The sequence below is a fragment of the Onychomys torridus genome, chromosome 21 (genome assembly GCF_903995425.1).
Source record: "Onychomys torridus chromosome 21, mOncTor1.1, whole genome shotgun sequence".
Taxonomy (NCBI): domain Eukaryota; kingdom Metazoa; phylum Chordata; class Mammalia; order Rodentia; family Cricetidae; genus Onychomys; species Onychomys torridus.
Genome location: NC_050463.1, coordinates 7,813,701 through 7,840,216, shown reverse-complemented (window position 1 = coordinate 7,840,216; position 26,516 = coordinate 7,813,701). Strand labels below are relative to the sequence as shown.

The following is a 26,516-nucleotide window of genomic DNA, read 5'->3' as shown; positions in this document are numbered from 1 at the left end:
AAATAGTCCCAGATGTCCTTAGAGGTATTGTCTGTGTTCCTCAGCCAGGGCTGGAAAAGCCAGGAGGAAGACCACTAAAAGATCTCCCTTGAAACAGCAACCCCAGTCCACCTTCCAGACTGAAGCACCTTTCCCCAAAAATCCACTGCCCAAACTCCAAATAACATCCTAGCCCCAAGTTAGCCACACACATCTATAATCCCGGCACTTGGGAAATGGAAACAGCAAGAGCAGAGCCATCCTTGGCTATATAGGGACTTTGAGGCCAGCCTGAGCTACCTGATACCTTGGGGGGTGGGGAGAGAAACCCAAAATAAACATATAAATAAAGCCCATCATGGTGACATATGCCTTTAACTCCAGAATTCTGGAAGCAGAGGCAGATAGATCTCTGTGAATTCAAGGGCAGCCTGGCCTACAAAGCAAGTTCCAGGCCAGGTGGACTACACAGTGAGACCCTGTCTCAAAAACAAACAAATAAACAAAAAATGTTCTGGGAGCTAAGGAGATAGATTAGTAAAGTGCAAGCATGAGGACACAAATCCAGATGCCCACCAGCACCCACATAAAAACCAGACACAGTGGCTTGCTCTAGCACTGGCAGCCTGGAGATGGGATTCCTGGGACTTGTTGGCCAGCCAGTTTAGCCAATCAGCAAGTTCTAGGTTCAGTGAGAAACCCTGACTCCCCAACCCCGACACGAACAAAGGTGGAGAGTCACTGAGGAAGACAGCCAACATCAACTTCAGGACTGCACACATACTAAAACAAATATCCAGCCTAATCTCACTGGCAGCACCCAGGGAACTGTCCTAGCTTCAGACTCCTACCCTCAAGATTGGCCTATGACTTCCCACCTTTCCCTGCTATTGATCAAAACTTCAGCCCTGGGCATCTCCCCTTACCTCCAACTCCAGCCTTCATCTTCCAGCTTCATTTGAACATTAGTCTTCTGGGGAGCCAGGACCCAAACAATAGATTACAACCTATCATTTGGAATCACATTTCTTCTAACTGCACATAACCCCAGTCCTCCTGGCCCTGAGCAGGCCACCTGCCCTGACATCCACACATGAAACTCTATGTTTCTCATCCTCAACACTGTCTCCCTCCACCTCCAGGTCTCCTATGATGTCAGTGGCTTCTGTGAGAGGAATCGAGACGTACTGTTCTCTGACCTTATAGAACTGATGCAGTCCAGTGACCAGTGAGTAGTCCTGTGTAGCCTCTGGGAAGAACTCCCAGAAGGATGGAGGCCTGGGAACTTCTGTGTCTTCTCCAGAACTTGGTCGTGCTATGGACTTTGTGACCATGGCTAAGATACAGCTCTGATCTAAAACTCTGAAGGCTGAGGGTATAACTCAGTGATGAGTGCCCCCCTAGAGTGGGGGGCTTGCATTCCAGTTCTAGAACAGAAAAAGAAAAGCAATTCCCAAACCCTGATCTACTGACTCTGGGTCCCTCCCCAGGGGAAGCCCCTGAGTTCAGTTCCCTTCATGTCCATCCGTAGTGCCTCCCTGCAATCCCATCAGTCCAGTGATCGGATAGTTGCCCTTTAAGCAAAGTGAAAACACATTACAGGTCTGAGGACATAGGTCAGATAGAATGCTAGGCAAGCCCTGGGTTCCCTCCCTGGTACTGTATAAACTAGACATAGTTGTATACTCAGGAGGTGGAGGTGGGAGGTAGGAGGTAAGTTCAGGGCCATCCTGGGCTCCATGAGACCCTGCCTCAAAAGGAGAGTGCCTTGGGGTATAGCTTAGTTGGTAGATTTCTTGCCCAAAATACAGGAAGTCCTTGATTCCATCCCCAGTACCACAGAAAACCAGATGTGATGTCATACACCCATCATCCTAGCACTTAAAGGGTAGAGTTCAAAGGACTGAGAGCTCAAGGTCTCCTCAGCTATATATTGAGTTTGAGCTTGAGCTACATGACATATAAATAGGACAGGAGAGATAGCTCAGTAGGCACAGCACTTGTTGCACAAGCCTGATAGACAGTTCAGCCCTGAATTTGGATCCCCAGATTCCATGTAAGCTGGACATACTGGTATAAACTAGCATCTGTAGGCAAACAGACCTATGGGAAAATGGTAAGTGAAGACCCCAGAATCTCCCAATTCTCTACCTGGCTTATGAAGAGACTATCTCAAGTTGAAAAGGCAAGGAGCATTCAAAGGGAGTCCTTTGAGCTCCACCCAAATGCACCTGCACTCACATAAAAACCTTGCGAAATAAATCAATAGGCAAAAAGGGAGACATGCAGGTAAAGTTCTTGAATCAGCATGCACTCGTCTCAGAACAAGAAATGGGTTCTGGGGCTTGAATTCAGATCTTCATGTTTACATAGCAAACACTTTACCAAGTGACCCAGCTCCCCAGACCCTGTGCACATTTTTCAGGGGGTGGTTTTGTAGTTGTGTTTGTTTTTGTTTTGTTTTGTTGAGACAAGGTATTGCTACCTATCTCTGGCTGGCCTGGACTTGCTATATAGAACAGGTTGTTCTCAAACTCATAGAGATCCATCTGCCAAAGGAGGCTGGATTAAAGGAATGCACAACTACTCCTAGCTGCTATGCACATTTCTTTGCATACAGCATATGTAAATGTGTACCTGTAGGATGGCTGCTTAAAGGAGACATGCCTCGGTTGCCCAAGACACTTTTCCAATTGATATGTTTTTCTATTTGTTTATTTATTTGGGTGGATCTTACGTAGCCTCGGCTGACCTCCAACTCACTATGTAACCAAGAGTGACCTTGAACTTCTGATCATTCAACCTCAGTACTCAGACTATTAGCATGCACGGCTTTGTTTGGTATATGTGGTGCTGAAAACAGAACCCAGGGCTGTGTTCATACAAGGCAACCACCTACCAACTAAGCTGTACCGCAGCCCCTTGTTTGTTGCTGTTGTTTTAAGACAGGGTTCTCTCGTATGCATGCATGGTGGTGCACTCTTTTAATCCCAGCAAAGGCAAGCAGATTTCTGTGAGTTCAATGCCAGTCTAGTCTGTATAGTGAGTTCCAGGACATAAGAGAGCCAGGGCTATGTAGAAAGATCCTGTCACAAGGAAAAAAGAAAAAGTCTCATATAGCCCAAACTGGCCTTGAACCCACTATGTAGCTAAGGATGAACTTGAACTTCTCCTGCCTCCACCTAAGTGCTTGGAGGACAGGTGTGCACCCCCACGGCTGCACATGTTTCTGTTGTATTTAACATACTGTAAGATTGCTATTATCATGGAGTAAGACTAAAAGGTGCAGATAAATCCAGAGACCTGAGAGATGGTGTCAACCCCATAGTCCTTGCCCACATTCAAGGAGAACCCTATTTGCATCTTGTCACTGAGGCAGCCCTTACATGTAGATGGGGTTTTTCTGTATTCCAGCAGTTGCTCCCAAATAACCACAAGAGACTTAATATAAATTATTGATGCTCAGCTGATAGCTCAGGCTTATTACTAACTAGCTCTTACAAATTAAATTAACCCATTTCTATTCATCTATGTGATGCCCCAAGGCTCATGGCATTTACCTCTCCAGCATGTCTTGCTTCCTCTTTAGCTGGCTGGTGACTCCTCTGACTCCCCCTTCTTCCTCCTAGCATTCTCTCTGTGCCAGGTTGTCTCGGCCAATCTCTTCCTGTCCAGCTATTGGCCAATCAGCTTTTTATTAACAATGAGAGCAATGCATATTTACAGTATACAAAGATTGTTCCATAGCACTTACAACTCTAGGGGAAGAAGGAGGATGCCCCAGAGTCTGCCAGAATTCCCATGCACTCCTTTTCCTGCCTAGGGCCTTCCTACGGATGCTTTTTCCTGAGAAGCTGGATGTAGACAAGAAGGGTCGCCCCAGTACTGCTGGATCCAAGATCAAGGTGAGCATGGTGGTGGGGCAGGGACAGGAGAGGCAAGTCCAGACTCTTTCTCTCTTTGTTTCAATGTCTGTTCCCTACTGCTTGGGTTTTCAATGTCTCTGGCACCCTTTGGCCTATAGGGTCTTCCTTCAGCTCTGGATTTTAGAAGAAAGATTGAACAACATTTGGTCCATCTGTCTTTCCTTCCTTTTCTTCTTTCTTTCCCTTCATTTCCCTCTCCCCCCTTCTCTCCCTGTCTTCATCCCTCCTCTCCCTCTTTCCTTCACTTCCCATCTCTTTCCCTTCTCTGCCCTCCCTTCTTCCCTCTTCCCTTCCTTCCACCTTTCCTTCACCACCCTTATCTCTTTCCCCCCTCCTTTCCCTCTTTCTGTTCCTCCATCTTTCCTTTCTCCCTCCCTTCCTTCTTGTGCTTGCAGACAGAACCCAGGTCTTGCACATGCTAAGTATGCATGCTATGCTTGGGTTACACTTCCCACATCACTTCTTTTAAAAGATGTAAATACAAATACATATACATATTATAGAATGGTTATCTCACCCATTTTAAGTATGCAGTTCAGTGACACTGACTATGTTCACAGCCATCCCCATCGGCCATCTCCAAACTTTCTCATCTTTCCAAATTCAAACTCTGTCCCATTCACAACTAAATTCCTAACCCCAGGCTCCTATCATCCTAGTTTCTGTCCATAAAGATCTGGTGGGTCTAAGAACTTCTTGTGAGTGGCATCACCTAAAGCATTTCTGGCTAACGTTACTCACATAATGTACTCAGGGCCCATCCATGCTAGAGCTTGTGTCAGAAAGTCCTTCTTTCTTAAGGCTAAATACTATCCCACTGTGTGTATGTACCATGTTACATTCATTTTTTCATTCACTGTGCAGAAGAGCTGGGTCCACCTTCTCAGCTGCTGAGGGTGAATAATGCTGCAGTGAGCATGGGGTCCAATTCTAAGCCCACATTCACAATCATTTTTTGAGGACTTTGTGATGGTAGCAGATGCAGGGTCCTCACACATACAAGAAATTAGCTCAGTCCCACTTGGCAGATGGAGATGCCACAGATCAGAAAGGGGCAGCCATAGGTCACACAGCAGAATTTGAACCTGAATATCTCACTTCCCTAGTCTTCCCACTTGGCCCCACAGCTTTCCTTAAATGACTAAAATGCATTACCCAAGAACCCAAGACTGACCCCACCCCATCCCACCCCCACATTCAAGTTCCTTATTTCCAAAGTCGCTGTCCCCTTGAAAGACAGGCAGGAAGTCTGGGCAGTAGTTGTTCTGTTTTTTCTATTACTCAGTCATCAAACATCTCCTAAGTACTTACTATGTGTTAAGCTATGTGGTCAGTGTAGCAGACAGGAGGACTCCCAAGTTTGGGGTTTAAGAGCTGGGTAGATGCACAATATCAGCCCTCCGCTTAGAGAGGTATACACACTTGTGGCTGCCCAGTCAGCCTCCACCCACCTTGGATGAGTCTGTTTCTTGAATGGGGAGAGCCAGGGGACCTATCCTCAAGCCTTCCTCACTCCTGCCTTTTCCTCTGCCTCAGAAACAAGCCAATGACCTGGTGTCTACGCTAAAGAAGTGCACACCCCACTATATCCGCTGCATCAAACCCAATGAGACCAAGCGTCCCCGGGACTGGGAAGAAAGCAGGTGAACTGACCACCCCTTCACATTACACACCAGATCTATGCACCCCTTGGACCAGGGACTTACATTTGAATCACAAAGTACCAACTTTAGGACCACTCCAGGCTGGACTCTAAGACCACCTCAAAATCCTCTAAGGGGTCATGAGACAGCCCAGCAGGTTAAGATGTTTGCTGCCAACCTGATGATCTAGGTTTAATCCTAAGCTCCACGCAGTGAAAGGAATGAGCCAACAACTGTAAGTTGCCCTCTGACTGCCATGTGCATACACACACACACACACACACACACACACACACACACACACCAACAAAAATAAACTTTAAAATTGTAAAACCTCTGGAGCCTCAGAGTCTAGCTAGAACAGAGTCATAGCTAGAACAGAGTCATAGCTAGAACAGAGTCATAGCTAGAACAGAGTCATAGCTAGAACAGAGTCATAGCTAGAACAGAGTCATAGCTAGAACAGAGTCTAGCTAGAACAGAGTCATAGCTAGAACCTCCCCAATGCCCAGGTAAACCCAGACTGGCCGTGAGAGAACTCAAACCCACTTTCTCAGACCTGAACTCCAGAACTGATCCTAGAACCAATCTCCAAGGTGAGCCCAGACTTATCCCTCAGTTCCCGAACTAAGCTGAGAAACCTCCTAGGCTTCAAAACTCACCATCTAAACCACACCGGAGCTAGGCATGGCGGCTCACATGTTTATTGTAAGCCTTGGAGGTAGAGGCTGGAAGATCACATATTCAATGGAAACCTAGGCTGCAAAGAGAGATACCTGGCCATAGACAAACAGACAGATAGATATGTAGACAATAGATAAGTCATATATAGGCTGATGACAGATATAGATAGATGATAGATAGACAGATAGATAGATAGAAACATATAGATAATGGAGAGATACATTGATATGTATAGATAGGAGATAGGTAGGTAGGTAGATAGAGAGATAGATAGACAGATAGATAGACAGACAGACAGACAGACAGATAGATAGATAGATAGATAGATAGATAGATGGATGGATGGATGAATATATTGATAGCTATAGATAGAAGGATGGATAGATGATAGAATGATAGATTAGAAAGAGAAACAGACAGACCAATCCATGAGATATGAGAGAGAGAGAGAGAGAGAGAGAGAGAGAAACAAACAGACAGACAGACAGACAGAGCAATCCATGAGATGCACCTACCACAAATCTAGGCCCCATGCCCCAAGTCTGCTCTGGGCAGCTCCCACTCTCTGGGACTTAGGCCACCTCACTCCCACAGGGTGAAGCACCAGGTGGAGTACCTGGGCCTGAGGGAGAACATCCGGGTGCGAAGGGCAGGCTTTGCCTACCGTCGACAGTTCTCCAAGTTCCTGCAGAGGTGAGACACCCATCATCTCTGTCTTGACTGCCTCACCTATTGAAATGTCCAACCAGCAGACCTGCTCCAAATCCCCCATACCTTCATGCCCTCTGCCTCTAGGTATGCCATTCTGACCCCTGAGACATGGCCACGGTGGCGTGGAGATGAACGCCAAGGTGTCCAGCACCTGCTTCGTGCTGTCAACATGGAGCCAGACCAGTACCAGATGGGGAGTACGAAGGTCTTTGTTAAGAACCCAGAGTCGGTGAGTGTACATGAGAGAGAAAAGTTCTGGGTCAATCCCTAGAACTCACATAAAGGTGGATGGAGAAAACTGTACAAAAAGTCTTCCTCTGACCTCCACATATGCACCATGAGACTGCTGTACCACATTGTCTCGCACACATACATACACAGAGATACATGCATACACAAAGATCACACACACACACACACACACACACACACACACACACACACACACATTTTAAAGGGTGAAATATAAAAGTATAAGAAAATAAAAAGGGAGCCAGGTGGTGATGGCGTATGCCTTTAATCCCAGCATTAGAGAGGCAGAGGCAGGTGGATCTCTAAATTTGAAGCCAGCCTGGTCTACAGAGAGAGTTCCAGGATAGCCATGGCTACACAGAGAAGCCCTGTCTTGAAAAAACCAAATCAATCAATCAATAGGGAAGAAGATGGGAGGCAGGGAAAGTTGAGGTTGAATTGATGTTGGGGATACAGCTCAATGACAGTGCATTTGCCTAACATATTGGAGGCCCTGGGTTTCATTTCTAGCACCACAGAAAGAGAGAGAGTGTGCATGTGCTGGGTGTGATAGTTGTCAATACCTATAATCCCAGTCTTCCAGAGGCTGAGGTAGGAGGCTCACAAGTTCAAAACTATCCTAAGATATATAGCAAGACGCCGACAGGGTGGAGGGGAGACTTTGGGTACTCCCCATGTGACCACCACCATGTGACTTTGACCAGGCTTTGTCACCTCTCCAAGCCTCAGTTTCCCCATATGGAAAAGGAACAAAGTAAGAGCTACCCTCCAGGACTGGAATGAGGATTAGACAAAGCAGGAAGTTACTTGCACAGTGCCTGGGACATAAGCATGTACTCAGCAAAGCCCATTTTCTGGCCGGTTCTTGGAGACCAGATCTGGGAAAGGAAGAATACATGGTATAGTGTAGAGGTATCCCTTTGGTGGAATAAAGAGCCACCATTTATTCAGAGACCCCTTTTCCCTTTGTCCTTCTTAACTCCTTTTCTCATCCCTTCTGCTCTTCTAACATCCCTTCAGCTTCTCCTCTCCCTCTCTAATATATATACAGATATACACGTATATTATATATAATATATATGACAGAGAGAGAGAGAGAATAAGAATAAGAATATCCATCTTCCTAATTACTTGCAGGCAAAAATCTAGAAGAAACTGACCCTCCAAAAATTGATACACAGTAGGAAAAAAATACATCAAGCAAAACCAGCTTGGCCAAAGCTTTTTTTTTTCTTCTCAAGACAGGGTCCCATGAAACCCTGGATGGCCTCCACTCCACTGTGTATCAGCTCCTCCTATTACCACCTCACACCTGGAGTGCACCACCACAGCCATAGGTGTTGTTGTTGTTGTTGTTGTTGTTGTTGTTGTTGTTTGGGGGTGTTTTTTGTTGTTGTTTTTAATGTGGTGCTGGGGATGGAACCCAGGGCTTTGTGCATGCTAAGCAAACACTCACACAACTAAGCTACATCCCAGCCCATCTGGCAAAGCTATATAGGAAAAATTAAAGTTTGAGCTCATGACTGCAATGGCAACACTCAGGCTGAGGCAGTAGGACTGGGAGTTCCATGTCAGCTTAGTATCCCAAAAAGATTTAATTGTGCCAAAATTTTTGGTGTGTAGATCTTGATTTTAGGGAAATGGACTAGGTAAGAACAATAACACCTGATGAGTTAGTGGTCAGTTTTTATCAGAATGGATAAAAGAAGAGACTGAATTACTTGTTGAGTTTTTTGCTTTTGATAAGGTCTCATTATTTAGCCTTGGCTGGACTGGAACTTGCTACATACACCAGGCTAGCCTCGAATTCACAGAGACCCACCTGTATACTGGAATTAAAGGTGTGCACTAGCTGGGTATTGTGGCACATCCCTTTAATTACACCAGTCAGGAGGCCAACCTAGTCTACATTGTGAGTTCCAGGACAGCCATGGCCATGTACAAAGACTATGATAGATAAATTTTTTAAAAGATTTTACTTATTTTATGTGTATGTGTGTTTTGCCTGCATGTCTGTGTACATGCAGTAGCTGTGGAGGCCAGAAGAGGGCATCAGATCCCCCCAGAACTGGAGGTACAGACAGTTGTGAGTCACCATGTCACTGCTAGGAAACAAACCTGGGGTCCTCTGGAAAAGCAGCCAGTGCTCTTAACCACTGAACGTCTGTCTCTCCAGCTCCAAAACTAATTTTTGGGGGGAGAGTCAGGGATGGGCAGTGACTGACTCATTTGAAAAGAATTTTAAGGCCAGGTGGTAGTGGTGCACACCTTTAATCCCAGCACTCAGAAGGCAGAGCCAGGCAGATTTCTGTGAGTTTGAGGCCAGCCTGGTCTACAGAGCAAGATCCAGGACAGGCACCAAAACTACACAGAGAAACCCTGTCTCAAGATAACCCCCCCCCCAAAAAAAAGTAGATAGGCTGGAAAGATGGCTCAGCAGTTAAGAGCACCAACTGCCCTTGCAAAGGACCTGGATTTTGTTCCCAGCACCCACATGCTGGTTCAAACCATCCATACCTCTTCTTGCCTCCTTAGGCACTGCATGCACATGGTGCACAGATATCCATGTGGACAAAACACCCATACACATAAAATTAAAAATAAATAAATCTTTTAATTGAAAAATAAATAAATCAGCAGGGTAGTGGTTGCACATGCCTTTAATCCCAACACTCAGGAGGCAGAGGCAAGTAGATCTCTGTGACTTCAAGGCCAGCCTGGTCTACAGAGTAAATTCCAGGACAGCTAGGGCAACACAAAGAAACCCTGTCTTTTCTCTTTTTTGAGCTGAAGATCAAACCCAGGGCCTTGTGTTTGCTAGGCAAGCGCTCTACCACTGAGCTAAATCCCCAACCCAGAAACCCTGTCTTAAAATACCAAACAAACAAAATTTTTTTAAAAAGTAAAAACAAAAGTAGAGGAAAAAAGGCTAAAAGAAAAGGCTGGCATGCTCAGAGGATAAAGACTCTTGCCAAACTTGACATGTGAATTTGATCCTTGGTACCCACATGGTAAAAGGCGAGAACTGACTTCCAAAAGCTGTCTTCTAGCTGCGACGAGTACATCCCAGCAAAACACACACACACACACACACACACACACACACACACACACACACACACAATTTTAAAACTTTAAAAAGAAAAAAGAGGTGAGAATATATAAAGTCTAGCTGGGTGGTAGTGGCGCACCCGTTTAATCCCAGCACTAGGGAGGCAGAGGCCAGGCGGATCTCTGTGAGTTTGAGGCCAGCCTGGTATACAGAGCGAGATCCAGGACAGGCACCAAAACTACACAAAGAAACACTGTCTTGAAAACAAACAAAAAGAATGTATAAAGACTGTGTTATATGAAAAAAAAACAAAAAAACAAACAAAAACCAAGTTAAGCTGGGCGGTGGTGGTGCACGCCTTTAATCCCAGCACTCGGGAGGCAGAGGCAGGCGGATCTCTGTGAGTTCGAGGCCAGCCTGGTCTCCAAAGCTTCCAGGAATTCCAGGAAAGGCGCAAAGCTACACAGAGAAACCCTGTCTCTAAAAAAGAAGTGGGGGGGTCCTGGAGAGATGGCTTAGTGGTTAAGAGCACTGGCTGCTCTTCCAGAGGTCCTGAGTTCAATTCCCAGCAACCACATGGTGGCTCACAACCATCTGTAATGAGATCTGGTGCCCTCTTCTGGCCTGTAGGCAGACATACAGGAAGAACACTGTATACACGATAGATAGATAGATAGATAGATAGATAGATAGATAGATAGATAGATAACCAAATTAATGATCATGAACCTTTCTCACCCCCTGTAATACACTTATAGAAATTTGTCTATGTCCAGATAGGCGTGTGTGTGTGTGTGTGTGTGTGTGTGTGTGTGTGTGTGTGCTGGGATGGAACTCAAGGCCTCACCATGCTAACCACACACTCCACCAGTGCACTATACCCCAAACCCTTGATTTGAATTTTGTTCTTTTTGGGGTGACAAGTGTTTTAAAACAGAATCTCTTGTAGTTCAGACTGGTCTCAAACTCATCAAGCAGTTGAGGCTGGCCTTGAACTCCTGACCCTCCTGCCTCTATCTCCCAGGGGCTGGGAATATAAGTATGTGCTACCATACTGCACACTCAGTTTAAAGAGAGAAATCTGAACACAGATGCAGGGAGCAGGACACTAGGATGAAGGCAGGGGTCAGAGGGATGCACTTGATCTCTAGTTTAAGGTTGCATCAGAGCATTAGCAGCATCGTAACTCTTAGGTGTTGGGTAAATCCCTCTGGTGAGGTGCTAATTTTTTTCAAGAGGAAGGTTACACAAGTGTCAACGCATGTGTGGAGCTCAGCTTGAAGGAGTGTGATCTTCCCTTCTACCATGTGAATTCCTGGGTCAGAACTTCAAGTCTCCAGGCTTGGAGGCAAATGTTTTTATCCATTGAGCTATTTCTATAGGCCTTAGTTATTTTTTTAAAAACAGAGCCCAATTTTTATTTTTAATAGTATTTCCCAGGCTGGAGAAATGGCATAGATAGTAAAGTGCTTGCCATGAAAGTGTGAATTTGGTCCTCAGAATCCACGTTAAAAGGCCAGGCTTGGTGAGACACACCTATAATCCCCAAGGTTGGAAGCAGGAGGAGTATGGGATCATTGTCCAGCAAGTTTAACCAATCAGCAAGCCCCAGGTTCAGAGAAAGACCCTGCTTCAAATAATAAGGTAAAGGACTGGAGAGCTGGCTCAGCAGTTAAGAGCACTAGTTGCTCTTCCAGAGGATCCAAGTTCAATTCCCAGCAACCACACAGGTGGTTTACAATCATCTGTAACTCCAGCTCCAGATGATCTGATACCTCTTCTGGCCTCTGAGGGCACTGCATACACATATTGTATATATACACAAAAAATAATAATAATTAAAGAATAAAGCTAGAGAGAAATAGCAGACACTCAACATCAACCTCTGGCTCCAAAGGCAGAGAGAGACATAGAGATAGAGATAGAGATAGAGATAGAGATAGATAGAGAGAGAGAGAGAGAGAGAGCGAGAGCGAGCACTATGCATGTATGGGTACTCACAGGGGCTAGAAGAGAATGTTGGATCCCATGTAGCTGGAGTTGCAGGTGGTTGTGGGCTGTCTGACCTGGGTGCTGGGAACTGAACCTGGCTCTTCTGCAAGAGGTACTCTTGACTGCTGTGCCACATTTCTAGCACACCACTTCTGTGCTAATTTAATGCAGAGGGTGTGAGCCCCAAAATGGGAAGGACTTCTGAGTACAGTCATGAAGAGGAAGTGAAAACCATTTTGGGTGAAGAGAATGTGACTCAGTTGACAGAGTGCTTTGCTATATGCACAAAGCTCTGGGTTCCATCCCCAGAAACCCTTAAACCAGATGTGACAGGACATGCCTGTCCTCCCAGCACTTTAGAAGTAGAGGCAGGAGGATCAGGAGTTCGAGGTTGTCCTCAGCTGCATAGCAAGTGTGAGGCTATCCAGGAGGATCCATAGGAAATCAGGGACTTGGGAGATGCCAGGACCCAACACCCCTCCCTTCTGTCCAGCTTTTCCTCCTGGAAGAGATGAGAGAGAGGAAGTTTGACGGCTTTGCCCGCACCATCCAGAAAGCCTGGCGGCGCCACATAGCAGTCCGAAAGTATGAGGAGATGCGGGAAGAAGGTGAGGAGTCTCTATTAGGAGGCTCAGTCTGGGGGCAGGAGGATTAAGGAGAGGCCATGACTTTAAACCACACATGTGTCCTCACAGCTTCCAACATCCTACTGAACAAGAAGGAACGAAGGAGAAACAGCATCAACCGGAACTTCGTTGGAGATTATCTGGGGCTGGAGGAGCGGCCTGAGTTACGCCAGTTCCTGGCCAAAAGGGAACGAGTGGACTTTGCCGACTCAGTCACCAAGTATGACCGCCGCTTCAAGGTGAGCCCTGAGTGGGTGTTCCCATTTGAGGCTGTGCCTCTGCCTAGTAACCACACCAGAAGCATACCACACGTGGGACCCAGATGTACCTATCCACAGGTGTATATTCACCTAGCCTCCAAACATCTCTCCTCAGAGGCATGCCCACCAGGCTTAGACACATCTATCTACAAGTAAATTCTCCACTGTGGTAGACACTGCTGTCCATCAAACATTACCTCATGGGGCTGGCAGAGTACTTGCTTAGCATGAACTCTGGGTTCCATCCCCAGTACTACACAAACCAGGCATGGTAGCAAATGTTTATAATCCCAGCTCTTGGAGGGTTCAGGATTTCAAGGTCATCCTCTACTATATAGTGAGTTCCAGGCCAGCCTGAGCTATGTGAAACCCCAAGCGGGAGGGAAGACACTTCATGTAACACTGTCACACCCATCGACATGCCCACAGCTGGTAATAGAGCTGTCTATCAAACCTGTCCTTGTGTAGCCCAGACACACCTATCGATAAGCTACACCCTTCTTTTGCCAGATACATTTGTCTACTGCAACACATCCACCTTGTCCAGAAGCCCATTTCACAGGACCACTTCCTTCACCTGGCTTAGATACACCTGTCCACAGGACACACTTTCACTTGATTCTGATAACCTTGTCCATATAAACACTCTCACCAGGCCAAGGGAGCCTTGTTCACAGGTGCATGGCTGACTGTCCCAGAAATCATGACCAGATTAATTATCATGACCAATTAACCTAATCTAGAAAATCCCTTATAGATATGCACAGCTGTATATGGCATGTAGCCCATAGCCCATACATCACCACCAAGAACACTTTCATCTCTGGATCCAGATCGTCCGCTTCCATCAGACACATTCTCATCTGCTGTCTCAGTTAGGATTTCTATTGCTATAAAGAGACCCCGTGACCAGGACAACTCTTACAAGGAAAACATGTAATTGGAGTGGCTCACTTACAGTTTCAGAGGTTCAGTCCATTATCATCATGGCAGTGTGCAGGCAGACATGGTGCTGGCTACATCTTGATCAGAAGGCAACATGAAATGGCCTGTGACACTGGGAGTAGTTTAAGCATAGGAGAACTCAAAGCCCACCCCCAAAGTGACGCACTTCCTCCAACAAGGCCACACCCCCTAACAGTGCCACTCCCTTTGAAGGCCATTTTCTTTCACACCACCACACCTGCTGTCTTAGTTTTGTTACTCAATAAAATATTCTGATAAAAGCAACTTACAGAAGAAAGGATTTATTTGACTCACAATTCCAGGCTATCAGCATGGGAGAGTCAAGGCAGGAACCTTAAGCAGCTAGTTACATCCATAGCAAGAGCAGAAATCAATAAATTGAAGCATGTATGCATGTATCTGGCTTGCTCCTTTTTATTCTGCCTGAGGCACAGTCCATGAAATAATCTTCCCACCTCTTTAATGTAATCAAGATAATTTCCCACAGATGTGCCCACACACCAACCTATTCTAGAGAATCCCTTCCCAGGTGATTCTAAATTGTGCCAAATTGACAATTAAACCCAACTATCAGGGACAAGAGACAGCACAGCAGATAAAGATACTTGCTGCCAATCCTGAGACCTGAGTTCAATACCTAGAACCAAGTTGGTAGAGAGAGAGAACTAACTCCCACAGGTGGTCCTCTGACCTCCATGCCATGTCATGCACATGTCCACACATACACAGACACACACAAAATAATTAACTGTTAAAATAAAATATAACTAACCATCATTGTTGAATTTTGGGCCAACCTCTGCTGATCTTGTCTGCTGGACATGAGAGTCTGAGGACCTGAAAGAATGGGGCAGACTACAGTCTAATGCTGTGGAAGGATTTCAGTGCACATTTATTTATTTATTTATTTATTTATTTATTCATTTATCTATCTATCTATCTATCTATCTATTTATTTATTTATTTTTGGTTTTGCAAGACAAGGTTTCTCTGTAGCTTTTGGAGCCTGACCTGGACTAGCTCTGTAGACCAGGCTGGCCTCAAACTCACAGAGATCCACCTGCCTCTGCCTCCCGAGTGCTAGGATTACAGGCATGCGCTGCCACCACCACCACCACCCAGCTCAGTGTACAAGAATGTAACAAAGAAAATAATGATCAAGAAAGGTTATTTGAGTTCAGGAGAGCATGATCAGAAAAACATATAAATAAACATCAGTAAGTACATATTAAATATTAACAGAGCCCTTTCCCAGAACTTTCTTAGGACAGACCAGTTTAACCACAATTGTGTGGCATGTACAATAGATTATATCCAGGAAAGCATGATAGCAAGGCAGAAGGCCATATCCAGAGGTTCAGGGTACACTGACCAGATTTGGTTCTAGAGTTATGTTCTAACATCCAACAAGAATAAACATGTTGGCCAGGCGGCGGTGGCACATGTCTTTAATCCCAGCACTTGGGAGGCAGAACCAGGAGGATCTCTGTGAGTTCAAGGCCATCTTGGTCTAACAGAGTGAGATCCAGTACAGACATCAAAACTACATAGAGAAACCCAGTCTCAAAAAACAAAGAAACAAACAAACAAAAAAGAAAAGAAAAGAAGCATGTCTTATAAATTAATATAACTGTTTGTCACAGGAGGTATAAAGTCACATCCAAGTACAATCCAGGGAACAAAATGCACCTGAGGTAAAAGACCCTCTGCCTTTTTTGCTGGAGCCTCTCTCAAAGTTCTCCAAGGCACTGTTCACCATGTGTCATTCTTTTGACCGTGTTCTGACACATACCTGCCTTCCTATAGAAATTCATAGACTTGTGTGGTTCATATACACACATGTCCCTTACTTATGATCATTACTTTTCTACACTTTTTATCCTAAGGCTAGCCTAGAACTTGCAATCCTCCTGCCCTAGCCTCCTAAGCACCAGAATTACAAGTGTGTCTCTCCACAATCAGACAGTTTAGGCCATATACTCTTACCTGCCTCTGTAATTTGTATACACTCACCCAAGCAATCCATGCCTTTACATAAGCTAGGCTGAGAGCATGTGGTTTGGTGACAGAGTGTGTGCTTAGCATGCAAGAAAGATTCCATTCCCAGCACAGAGCCATACACATGTGTACAGCTTTGTGAACGTTTCCTAGAGAGGATAACAAATGTCTATTCACTCCGATAGGACAATCAACGACAGACCAAAGAAATGATTCCATTAAAGTATAGCTTGGTGACACAGTAAGTTTAATTCAGGTTATTTCCAGGAGCATGGCTGAAGGATTGGTTACTTACAGAAGCATAGGCAACTTAGAATTGACAACACCAACAGAGAAAGTTTCTCTCATTCTCCCTCACAAACTGCTTATAGATCTTCAAAGAGGGGTGGGACTGCATGAGTCCCTCCTAGCAACCATTAACTGTCTACAAATTCTTAGGACCCTGGTCTCAGGAACCCCTCACCGATCACCAAAAGGAAATGGGCCCAATCTTGTGTAAATCTCTTGAGGGTAAATGTGGCTGCAGAGAGGTTAAGAGTCATCAGCATTCCACAACACATACATCTGTCAGGTGTTTCTTCTAGCTTGTACCTGTCAACTGGCCTAACCAATATACCCTCACTTTTATTCTTTTCTTACATGATTTAGCAACTCACACACCTTCACTTGGAGTGATTTCCCAGTCACCTTCCCTGCAAGCCCCACCCTTGTCTAGGGTTGATTCTCCACTGCCAGACTGCCCAGGCTCTGGGGTCCAGCCATTAGCCTCTGGCCTTGCCTCTCCACAGCCCATCAAAAGGGACTTGATCCTGACCCCCAAGTGTGTGTATGTGATTGGGAGAGAGAAGGTCAAAAAGGGACCAGAGAAGGGTATGGTTCATGAAGTCCTGAAGAAGAAATTGGAGATCCAGGCCCTTCGAGGGGTATCCCTCAGGTAAGGTCAAGTCCCTGGAGCTCTCTTATCCCTTCTTGCCACATTCACTAGCCCCTACTTTCATGATCTTCAACAGACTATTTAATTACATTTTATTTGGGGGTGGGGCACACAGCACGGCACATGGAGTGGAGGTCAGTGGAAAGTAATCCCACCATGTGGGCTTCGGGGAATGCAACTCAGGTCCGGCCCTACTGTCATGCTCTCTTTGTAGAGACAATTTCTGTCTCTCTTCCTATCTGACCCCTGGTCCTTCCCAATTACCACCCTTCTGGGGTCTTCCTTCTCCCTTCCCCCAATTTGATCCTCACAGATTGGACCCTACAAGTTTTCTTGCACCCTCACTTGGCGCTCTCCTGGCTTTCCCCCAGCACCAGACAGGATGACTTCTTCATCCTCCAAGAAGAGGCTGCCGACAGCTTCTTGGAAAGTATCTTCAAGACTGAATTCGTCAGCCTTCTGTGCAAGCGCTTTGAAGAGGCAGCGCGCAGGCCTCTGCCCCTCACCTTCAGCGACACGTATGCTCCTCAACCCACAGCCAATTCGAGCACCAGTCTAGGCCAGGCCTATGCGCGATGCTCCCGACCTACCACAGGGACCCTGGCACGGGTTGGGTGTGGAAGAGGAACCCCCAACTGGAGCCCTCAAACTCCCTTCTCTCCCCCAGACTACAGTTCCGGGTGAAGAAGGAAGGCTGGGGTGGAGGCAGTACCCGCAATGTCACCTTTTCACGCGGGACAGGTGACTTGGCTGTGCTCAAAGCTGGGGGTCGAACTCTCACTGTAGGCATTGGAGACGGACTGCCAAAGAGTACCAGTAAGTCAGCATGAACCAGAAATGGCCATCTTGGGGACGAGGCCTGTTGGGGCGTGGTTAATGAAGACCAATCAACTTTGTGGGAGTAGAGCTAGCTAAGCTGGTCTAGAGAGGCCAGGGCCTCAAGGGTCGAGGTATAGAGGAAGATATCCCACCTTAGAGAAATGACCAATGCAAGGGAGAAAACCTGAAGGGGCGTGGCCATAGGAGCAACCCTAAGCTATCAACAGATAGTGGGGCGTGTCCTGGAGTGAGAGCGCTCAAAGAGTAGGGAGGGTGAGGGGTAGCATCAGGAAGGGTGGAATCCCCACCTGCAACTAACATGGGAGAACCAAAAAGCATGAGCGAGGCATGGTCTCAAGCAGAACCAGTATGGAAAAATGTTGGAGAACCTAGTCTAAGGACCTGGTGTAGCCTGGCCACTACTCAAATCTATCCCTGCTTTCTTTCTTCTTTCAGAGCCCACACGGAAGGGGTTAGCCCAGGGAAGACCTCGAAGGTCAGCTCAGGCCCCTACTCGATCAGCCCCTGGGCCCCCCAGAGGTGAGGAGATAACTCTTAGTGACTTGTGGACGTCAGAATCTAACAGTGACTCAACTCACTATAGCTCTCCCATCTACCACAAGATGCAGGAGAAGCATAATTGGGAATATCTTTAAGATCTGTCCTCTCCCATCATCCAGCACAATCCTAGCCTGTAAACTACGTTTTATTTAACCAACTCATCAAATTTATTCTTGCCCCTAGACCTTTGTTTAAACTTGCCATCCAAATCCCCACACCACTTATACCCCAGTAGTAGAATGCTTGGTTAGCATGCAGAAAGCAACTGCACATGGAGTTTGAGGCCAAACTGGGCTACAAGAGATCCTGTCCCAAAAATAGATAGATAAACAGATACATACATACATACATACATACATACATACATACATACATACATAGAAAGAAATTCAGAGATGGCTCAGAGGTTAAGAGCACTGACTGCTCTGCCAGAGGACCTGAGTTCAATTCCCAGCACCCACATGGCAGTTCACAACTGTCTGTAATCCAACTGCAGGTGATCTGGCACCCTCACACAGACATACATGCAGGCAGAAACACCAATGCACATAATATAAAAAAACCAAATCAATAAATTAAAAAAAAAAGAAATTCAGACAGAGTGTGGTGGTAAATACCTTTAATTCTAGAACTCAGGAGGCAAGGGCAGGTGGATTTCTGAAAATTCAAGGCCAGCTTGGTCTACATAGCCAGTGCCAGGCCAGCCAGAGCTACGCAGTGAAACCCTGAATCAAAGGAGATGGGAGAGGAGGGGAGGGAAGAGGAAGAGAGAAAGAAACCCACTAATCCCTCATCAAGTAAAGGTTCTTGTTGCCTAGCCTAGAGGCCTGAGTTCGGTCCTTAGAACCCAAGTGAAGAGGGAAAGAGGGAACCGAGTCTGCAGAGCTGGCCCCAGACTTGCAAGTGAGTGCTGCAGCATGTGCCCCACACACAATAATAACGCATAAAGCCACTCACAAAGCCTTCCTATGGATATAACAGCGTCTTGCAAAGCTTTCCTTATAGATCCTCCTACCTACAGGCTCTCTCATTCAGACTCTGTCCTTTTGCTTTTCTTTTTTTCTTTTTTCTTTTTTTTTTTCTTTTTGTGGTTTGGTTTGGTTTTCCTTTTGGTTTTTGGTTTTTGGAGACAGGGTTTCTTTGTGTAGCACTAGCTGGCCTTGAACTCAGAGATTCAACTGCCTTTGCCTCCCAAGCGCTGGGATTAAAGATGTGCACCACCACCATCTGGCTCCTGTTTTTTGTTTTTGAGAAAGGATCTTGATATGTAGCCTAGAACTTACAAAGATCTACCTTGCTTCTGCTTCCCCAAATTCTGGGGTTAAATACACCACCATGTTTCTTTGTTGTTGTTGTTGTTGTTTTGTTTTGTTTTTTGAGACAGGGTCTCTCTAAGTGGTCCAGCTAGCCTGGAACTCTGTGAAGAGATCCACCTGCCTCTGCTTCCCCAAGTGCTGGGGTTAAATGCACCACCATGTTTTTGGTTTTGAGACAAGGTCTCTCTGTGTGGTCCTGGCTGGCAGGACCTCTGGAACTTACAGACATCCACCTGCCTCTTCCTCCCCAGGTGCTGGGGTTAAAGGCAAGCATCACCAATCCGAGTCCTCAGACACAGTTCTGACCATACTGGTTGACAGTGGCTGCGTCTTCTGTCAGGCTCAGAACTTAGAGCCAACTCCTCTAATGTTTACAGCCCCTCATGACAGATATTTCTATCTTTGCTTCCATCATAGGCATGAATCGAAATGGGGTACCACCCTCTTCCAGGGCTGGGCCCCCACCCATGGAAATCACATCTGGAAGGAGTTCCCAGAGGCCTCCCCGGGGCCCTCCATCCTCAACCCTAGGAGCCAGCAGACGTCCCCGGGCACGGCCACCTTCAGAGCACAATACAGAATTCCTCAATGTGCCTGACCAGGGTGTGGCAGGGTAGGTGGGAAGGGGTGGAGGGCACAGCCCCAGGAGGTGGCCAGGGAATAGAGGAGTATCTATCTAGGGCTGTAATGAGACCCACACTGTCCCCTACAGCATGCAAAGGAAGCGAAGCATAGGGCAGAGACCTGTGCCAGGTGTGGGCCGGCCCAAGCCCCAACCACGGATTCATGGCCCGAGGTGCCGGGCACTGTACCAATACATAGGCCAAGATGTGGATGAGCTGAGCTTCAATGTGAATGAAGTAATTGAGATTCTCATGGAAGGTTTGTATTCCAGGGCAGAGGTTGAGAGTGGGGAGTGTTCACAACCTTCCATCCCCAGGACTCTCATGGTGGGAGGAAAGAATGGACTCTGACCTACGCACATGCACACACACATACACACATGCACAAGGCTGGGGAGATGGCTCCTTGGTTAAAGCTCTTGCCTTGAAAACATGAGGACCAGAGTTCTGATTTCCAGATACCAGTAAATGCTGAGTGGGTGTGGTAGTCTATCTGTAATTCCAGGCTCCAAAGACAGAGACAGGTTCCCCAGAACAAGCTCACTGGCAAGCCTAGCTATATCATCGAGCTCTGGTTATGATTGAGAGATTCTGCCTCATTGAATAAGGTGGGTGAGCAGAAGGGGATGACAACTTAGGGTCTTCACATGCACACACACCACATGCATGGACACCTACACACATGCAAAGACATACAACACAGAGGTGCATACCATGCACACACATTATGGAAAAAGAAAGTGTAATTTTAAAAAAACTTAAAGCTGAGTGCAGTGGTGCACACTCATATAAACAAACAAATAAATAGTCTCTGAACATCGCCTCCTAAAGTACCTAAGGCTTTGGCCTTGTTTCTTCACACTTCGTGCATAAGCTTTTTTATTATTTTATTTTATTTTGAGACAAGGTCATGCTGTGTTTTCTTTGAACTCACTAAGGATAGCCTCCCTCAGCCTCCTATGACAGGGAAGCACCACCATGCCAGACTATTATAGCCTTATTATTGTCAGTAACTACTGACTTTACAAATCCCTGTGAGTAGGAAGGAAGCTGAGTCTGGATGACCCTACCCAATTCTTACCTTCATCCTCTGGGATGACTCCAGAAGGGTTGTAGACTCATCACACACTCCAGAAGTGGATAGCAGGGCCTCCTGGATGTCATGGATATCCCTGACTGCACCTGGGGGTTGAAGGAGGGCATCTATAGAAGGGGGTGGTTGGATAGAAGAGTGTGAGCAAATCATCTGGAGAACGGCAGAGACTGAGTGTAGATCAATGGTGTCGCATTTGCCTCACATACATAAGGTTCTGGATTCATCCTCAATGTCATGGAGGGATGAGGGAGAAGATGGAAGGGTAGAAGAGAGAGAAGTCTGGTGCTGGGGATATGGTTCAGTCAGTAAGCTGCTCAGCAATAGAACACTTGCCTAGCATGTACAAGACCCTAGATTCACTCCCCAATGCCTTACCTCCAGGTCTAAATGCTGATAGCCATACATAGCACATACATATAATCCTAGAACTTTGGAGGTTGAGGAAGGAGGATGGAGAGTATAAAGCCAAGCTGGGCTACTCAGGGAGACAGAACCAGTCTCCAAACAAAACAGAAATGAATGTGATTGCTTATGCCTATAATCACAGTCCTCAGGAAACAGAGGCAGGAGGATAAAAAGTCCAAGGATAACCTCAGTAACCTAGCACACACATGCACATGTATGTGTATGTATCTGTGAGTATGTATGCATGGGCACATGCATCTGTATGTGTGCATATGTGTGGATGCACACATGTGCATTTCTGTTTTATGAAGGTGTACATATGTGATGGTGTACACATAGAGGTCAGAGGGCAACTTAGAGTGTCAGTCCTTACCTTCCACCTTGCTTGAGACAGCATCTTTTTTTTTTGGTTTTTGTTTTTTTGAGACAGGGTTTCTCTGTAGCTTTGGAGCCTGTCCTGGACTAGCTCTGTAGACCAGGCTGGACTCTAATTCACAGAGATCCACCTGCCTCTGCCTCCCTAGTGCTGGGATTACAGGCGTGCGCCACCACCGCCCAGCAAGACAGCATCTTTTGTTGCCCACTACCATATATGCCAGGCTAGCTGACCCAAGAGCATTGATGTTTGTTTTTGTTCTTTTGGGGGGACTCACCACCCAGCTCCAAAATAAATCACATAGCCGCTTATTCTTACTTATAAATGCCCAGCCTTAGCTTGGCTTCTTTCTTTCTTTCTTTCTTTCTTTCTTTCTTTCTTTCTTTCTTTCTTTCTTTCTTTTTTAAACTTTTCCCCCTTTTCTTTTTTAAATTTACTTATTTTATTTCATATACATTGGTGTTTTGCCTGAATGTATCTCTGTGTGAGGGCATCAGATCCCCTGGAAGTGGAGTTACAGACAGTTGTTAGCTGCCATATTGAACCTGGGTCCTCTGGAAGAGCAGTCAGTACTCTTAGCCACTGAGCCATCTCTCCAGCCCAAGCTTGGTTTACTTCTTGCTAGCTTTCCTTAACTTAAATTATCCTGTCTCCCTTTTGTCTCTGGACATTCCCCATTCTCTTACTTCTGTTACTCTTATTCTTACTCAGTGGCTTGCTGTGTAGCTAGGTAGCTGGCCCCTGGGGACCTCCCCCTTCTCTGGCTACTTCTTTTTCCCTCCCAGATTTCTCTTTCTATATATCCTCTCTGCCTGCCAGCCCTGCCTATCCTTTCTCCTGCCTTGCTATTAGTTGTTCAGTTCTTTACTAGACCATCAGGTGTTTTAGGCAGGCACAGTAACACAACTTCACAGAGTCAAACAAATGCACCATAACAAAAGTAACACATCTCAAAATAATATTCCCCAACACGAGTTTTCAGGGATTCTTCTGTCTCTATCTTCTGTTTCACCATAGAGCTGGAATAACAGATGTGTCATATATCACTGCATCCAGCTTTCATGGGTTCTGAGAAACTAAACCCAGGTCCTCACACATGTATAACAAGTACTTTCTCCACTAAGCTATCTCCCCAGCCCCATGTATAGTGTGTTTGAAGACAGCCAGAGCCATACAATATCATGTCTCCAAAGCAAACAAAATATCCAAGATATAAGACAGACACAGAGTAAGCATGCATGCTTTCTCCAGTGTCCACTGGGCACCTCAAGCTCTTCTCTCCCATAGATTCCTCTGGCTGGTGGAAGGGCCGGCTGCATGGCCAGGAAGGTCTCTTCCCAGGAAACTATGTGGAGAAGATCTGATTGTCCATCCACCAGCCTGCCTGAGTGGCTGCCAGGGAGCCAAGCCCTGCAACTTGAAGCACTGATTACGCTGGCTGCACTGGCCAGAATACTCAGGCCTATGGTCTCTAGCCCTGTGTGTAAAGGATCACCACTGTCATACCCCATGCCTGGTGCTGGCTTCCCATGGGTTGAATCGCTGTCCAAGTCTCCATTTCATCATGTGTCCAATAGGATTTGCTGAAGAACCTACCTCCCAGCTGCCTTGTGTGTATGAAATGAATCAAATCCTGCTCTGTGAGCAAAGTGCTGTGCACAGTCCAGGGTTAGGAGACTTTGACAATCGGGCCTTTCTACCTTTTTCTCATCAATAAGGCAATAAATGTGTCAGGTAAAAGCAAGGAGTAAATTACTGAGTTCTGGGGCTGGGGATGTGGTTTAGTTGGTAGAGTGCTTGCCTCTCAAGCATGTGGCCCTGGGTTTCATCAGGACCACATAAAATTGGGCATGGTGGTGCATGACTGTGATCTCAGTACTCAAAAGATGGTGACAGGGCGATCAAGAGTTCAATGTCAGCTTTGACTATACAGCTTATTTTTTAAAACTTTTAAAATATTTATTGATTTGTGTGTGTGTATGTGTGTGTGTGTGTGTGTGAGTGAGAGAGAGAGAGAGAGAGAGAGAGAGAGGAGAGAGAGAGTGAGTGAGAGTGTAGGTCTGAGGATAACTTTATGAAGTTAGTTCTCTCCTTCTACCATGCAGACTCCAGGAATCAAATTCAGGTCATCAAGCTTGGTGGTGAGGGCCTTAGCCCACTGAGCCATCTCATCAGGCCCTACATAGCTGATTTTGAGGATGTTCCGGGCTTCATAAGATCCTTTTGGGAGGTGAAGGGAAGGCTGTCCAGAAAAGCTCATCTAGTCCTTTCCCTTCTGCATTTGCCTTAGGAAACCAAGCTTGGCTGGTAAAACAAGCACAAGGTTGCAGCTGGGCCTCATCAGCCTCTTGTTGGCTAATCATTCTGCAAAAGGATTCAACCATCCTTGAGTGTGGCTAGACCATTCCATCTCTGAGCTCTTTCACACTCCAGTTTAGGAGCACTTGCTTAGTATGGGGTTAATCCCAGCACGAAGAGAGAAAGAGAGTGAAGGAGGAAAGGGAGAGACAGAGAGACTGACTTACTGTGTAGACAGGCTAGCCTTGAATTTCTACAGCTCTGTCTGCCTTTACTTCCCAAGTGCTAGAATTAAAGATGTGTATCCTCTGCCTGGTTTCAAAAAAATAGATTAAAAATTAAGATTTATTTATTTTAAATATTTTTTGAGATTATGAAATAATTACATCACTTTCCCCTTCCTAAATATATAAATATAACCTGCTCAGTCTATAATGTATAACTTGTATGTGTATGTTTTCAGGGGTTCATAACTGGTATTGGATAACCAATGGTGTGCTCTTCCCTGGGGAAGACTATTTCTCCTGCTCTCAGCATCCTTTAGTTGCCTGTAATTCTTTGTCTAGGGTTGAGGCCTCATGAGCCCCTCACCCCTATAGCTTTGATGAAAGAAGAGGGTCAGTGAAATGGCTAGAAGGCCAATGAGCTTGCTGTTCACTCCTAGCAACCTGAGTTCCAACCCCAGAACTGACATAAAGATGGAGTGAGAGAACTGACTATGCAAACTTTTCCTTTTTTGAGTGCCCCCTCCTGCTAATAACAAATAAGGGGCTAGAGAGATCAATCAGTGGTTAAGAGCACTAACTGCTCTTGTAGAGGATCAAGGTTTGATTCCCAGTGCCCACAAGGTGGCTCACAACCATCCATAACTCCAGTCTCAAGGTATCCAACACCTTCTTCTGGCCTCCCTGAGCACCAGGCACACACGGGTATACATACACACATGTAGGCAAAGCACTTATATACATAAATAAAAATAAATAAATATTTAAAATAATAATTATAGTACATAAAATTTTAAGGCCAGTGAGATAATTCAGCAAGTAGAGGTGCTTCCTACTAAGACTGACAACATGGGTTCCACGCCAAGGACCCATATGATGGGAGAAGAGAACTATTTCCTACTAACTGTCCTCTGACCTCCATATGCACAACATGGTACATGTTTGCATATACACACATAGCAAAAAAAAAAAAAATTAATTTAATTGCATTTTTTTTCCTCAAATTGTCTTTATTCCACAGAAACTTCATCAATACTTCATCCAATCAGACTGCAAAATGGGAAGTCTTGCCAGAGGAAATTCTAAAGATGGGTGGGAGACAAAACTAAGCTCTGAGAAATTTGTTTGTGTTCTAATTTTAAGGCATCTGTCTGTGTTGTAATTGCAATTTTTAAGTAAATAAATTTCCATTGCCCCCCCCCCCCACAAAAAAGTAAAAGGTTGGGGAAATAGCTCAGTTGGTAGTGTTTGCTTATCGTGCATGAAGGCCTGGGTTCCAACCCAGCACTGAAATGGAAAGAGGGAAGAGACAGGTTCAGAGAAAGGGAACAGAAGAGAAGAAGAAAAACCAAGGTTGAGGAAAGTAGCTCAGAGATAGAGTGCTTTTCTAGCATGTACAAAGTCCTGGGTTCCATTTCCAACACTGCATAAACCAAGTATTGGTTGGTGCACACCCATTATCCTGTGAAGGTCTACACTTGACTTTACAGGCTCCATCTTAGGGTAAAGGGCCACCATCTCAGACCACCTGCTGTACTCAGTTCCAGGAAGGACCTCAGGAATGTGCCATGACAACTGGAATGGATACAAAGCAGTACCCTCCTGCAGACATCCTGTCTGCAGTTTAAGGCCCTTGAAGATATCTAGACAATCCTGCTGAGCAGTCCAGATAATCCTGTTCAGCAGGTTGCGGTTCCCCGCTAAAAGTCTAACCCAATGGTTTCAAATGTGGTCTTGCATCCAAAGTCTAGACCAATAGTTTCAAAAAATCACGT

At 45.8% G+C, this 26,516-nt stretch overlaps 1 protein-coding gene across 1 annotated transcript in view; it reads left to right on the top strand.

The window, feature by feature from the left end:
* Positions 1-23,990, top strand: part of Myo1f (myosin IF) — a 55,850-nt gene extending 31,860 nt beyond the window's left edge. The window contains exons 15-28 of the mRNA XM_036170844.1: positions 1,122-1,207; positions 3,803-3,884; positions 5,442-5,548; positions 6,827-6,925; positions 7,028-7,172; positions 12,733-12,847; positions 12,935-13,104; positions 16,878-17,023; positions 17,395-17,541; positions 17,691-17,839; positions 18,299-18,382; positions 20,137-20,332; positions 20,432-20,601; positions 23,507-23,990. Coding sequence (XP_036026737.1) covers positions 1,122-1,207; positions 3,803-3,884; positions 5,442-5,548; positions 6,827-6,925; positions 7,028-7,172; positions 12,733-12,847; positions 12,935-13,104; positions 16,878-17,023; positions 17,395-17,541; positions 17,691-17,839; positions 18,299-18,382; positions 20,137-20,332; positions 20,432-20,601; positions 23,507-23,583 — 1,773 coding nt within the window. The 3' untranslated portion in view covers positions 23,584-23,990. The remainder of the gene's footprint in view (positions 1-1,121; positions 1,208-3,802; positions 3,885-5,441; positions 5,549-6,826; positions 6,926-7,027; positions 7,173-12,732; positions 12,848-12,934; positions 13,105-16,877; positions 17,024-17,394; positions 17,542-17,690; positions 17,840-18,298; positions 18,383-20,136; positions 20,333-20,431; positions 20,602-23,506) is intronic.
* The last annotated feature ends 2,526 nt before the right edge of the window (positions 23,991-26,516 follow it).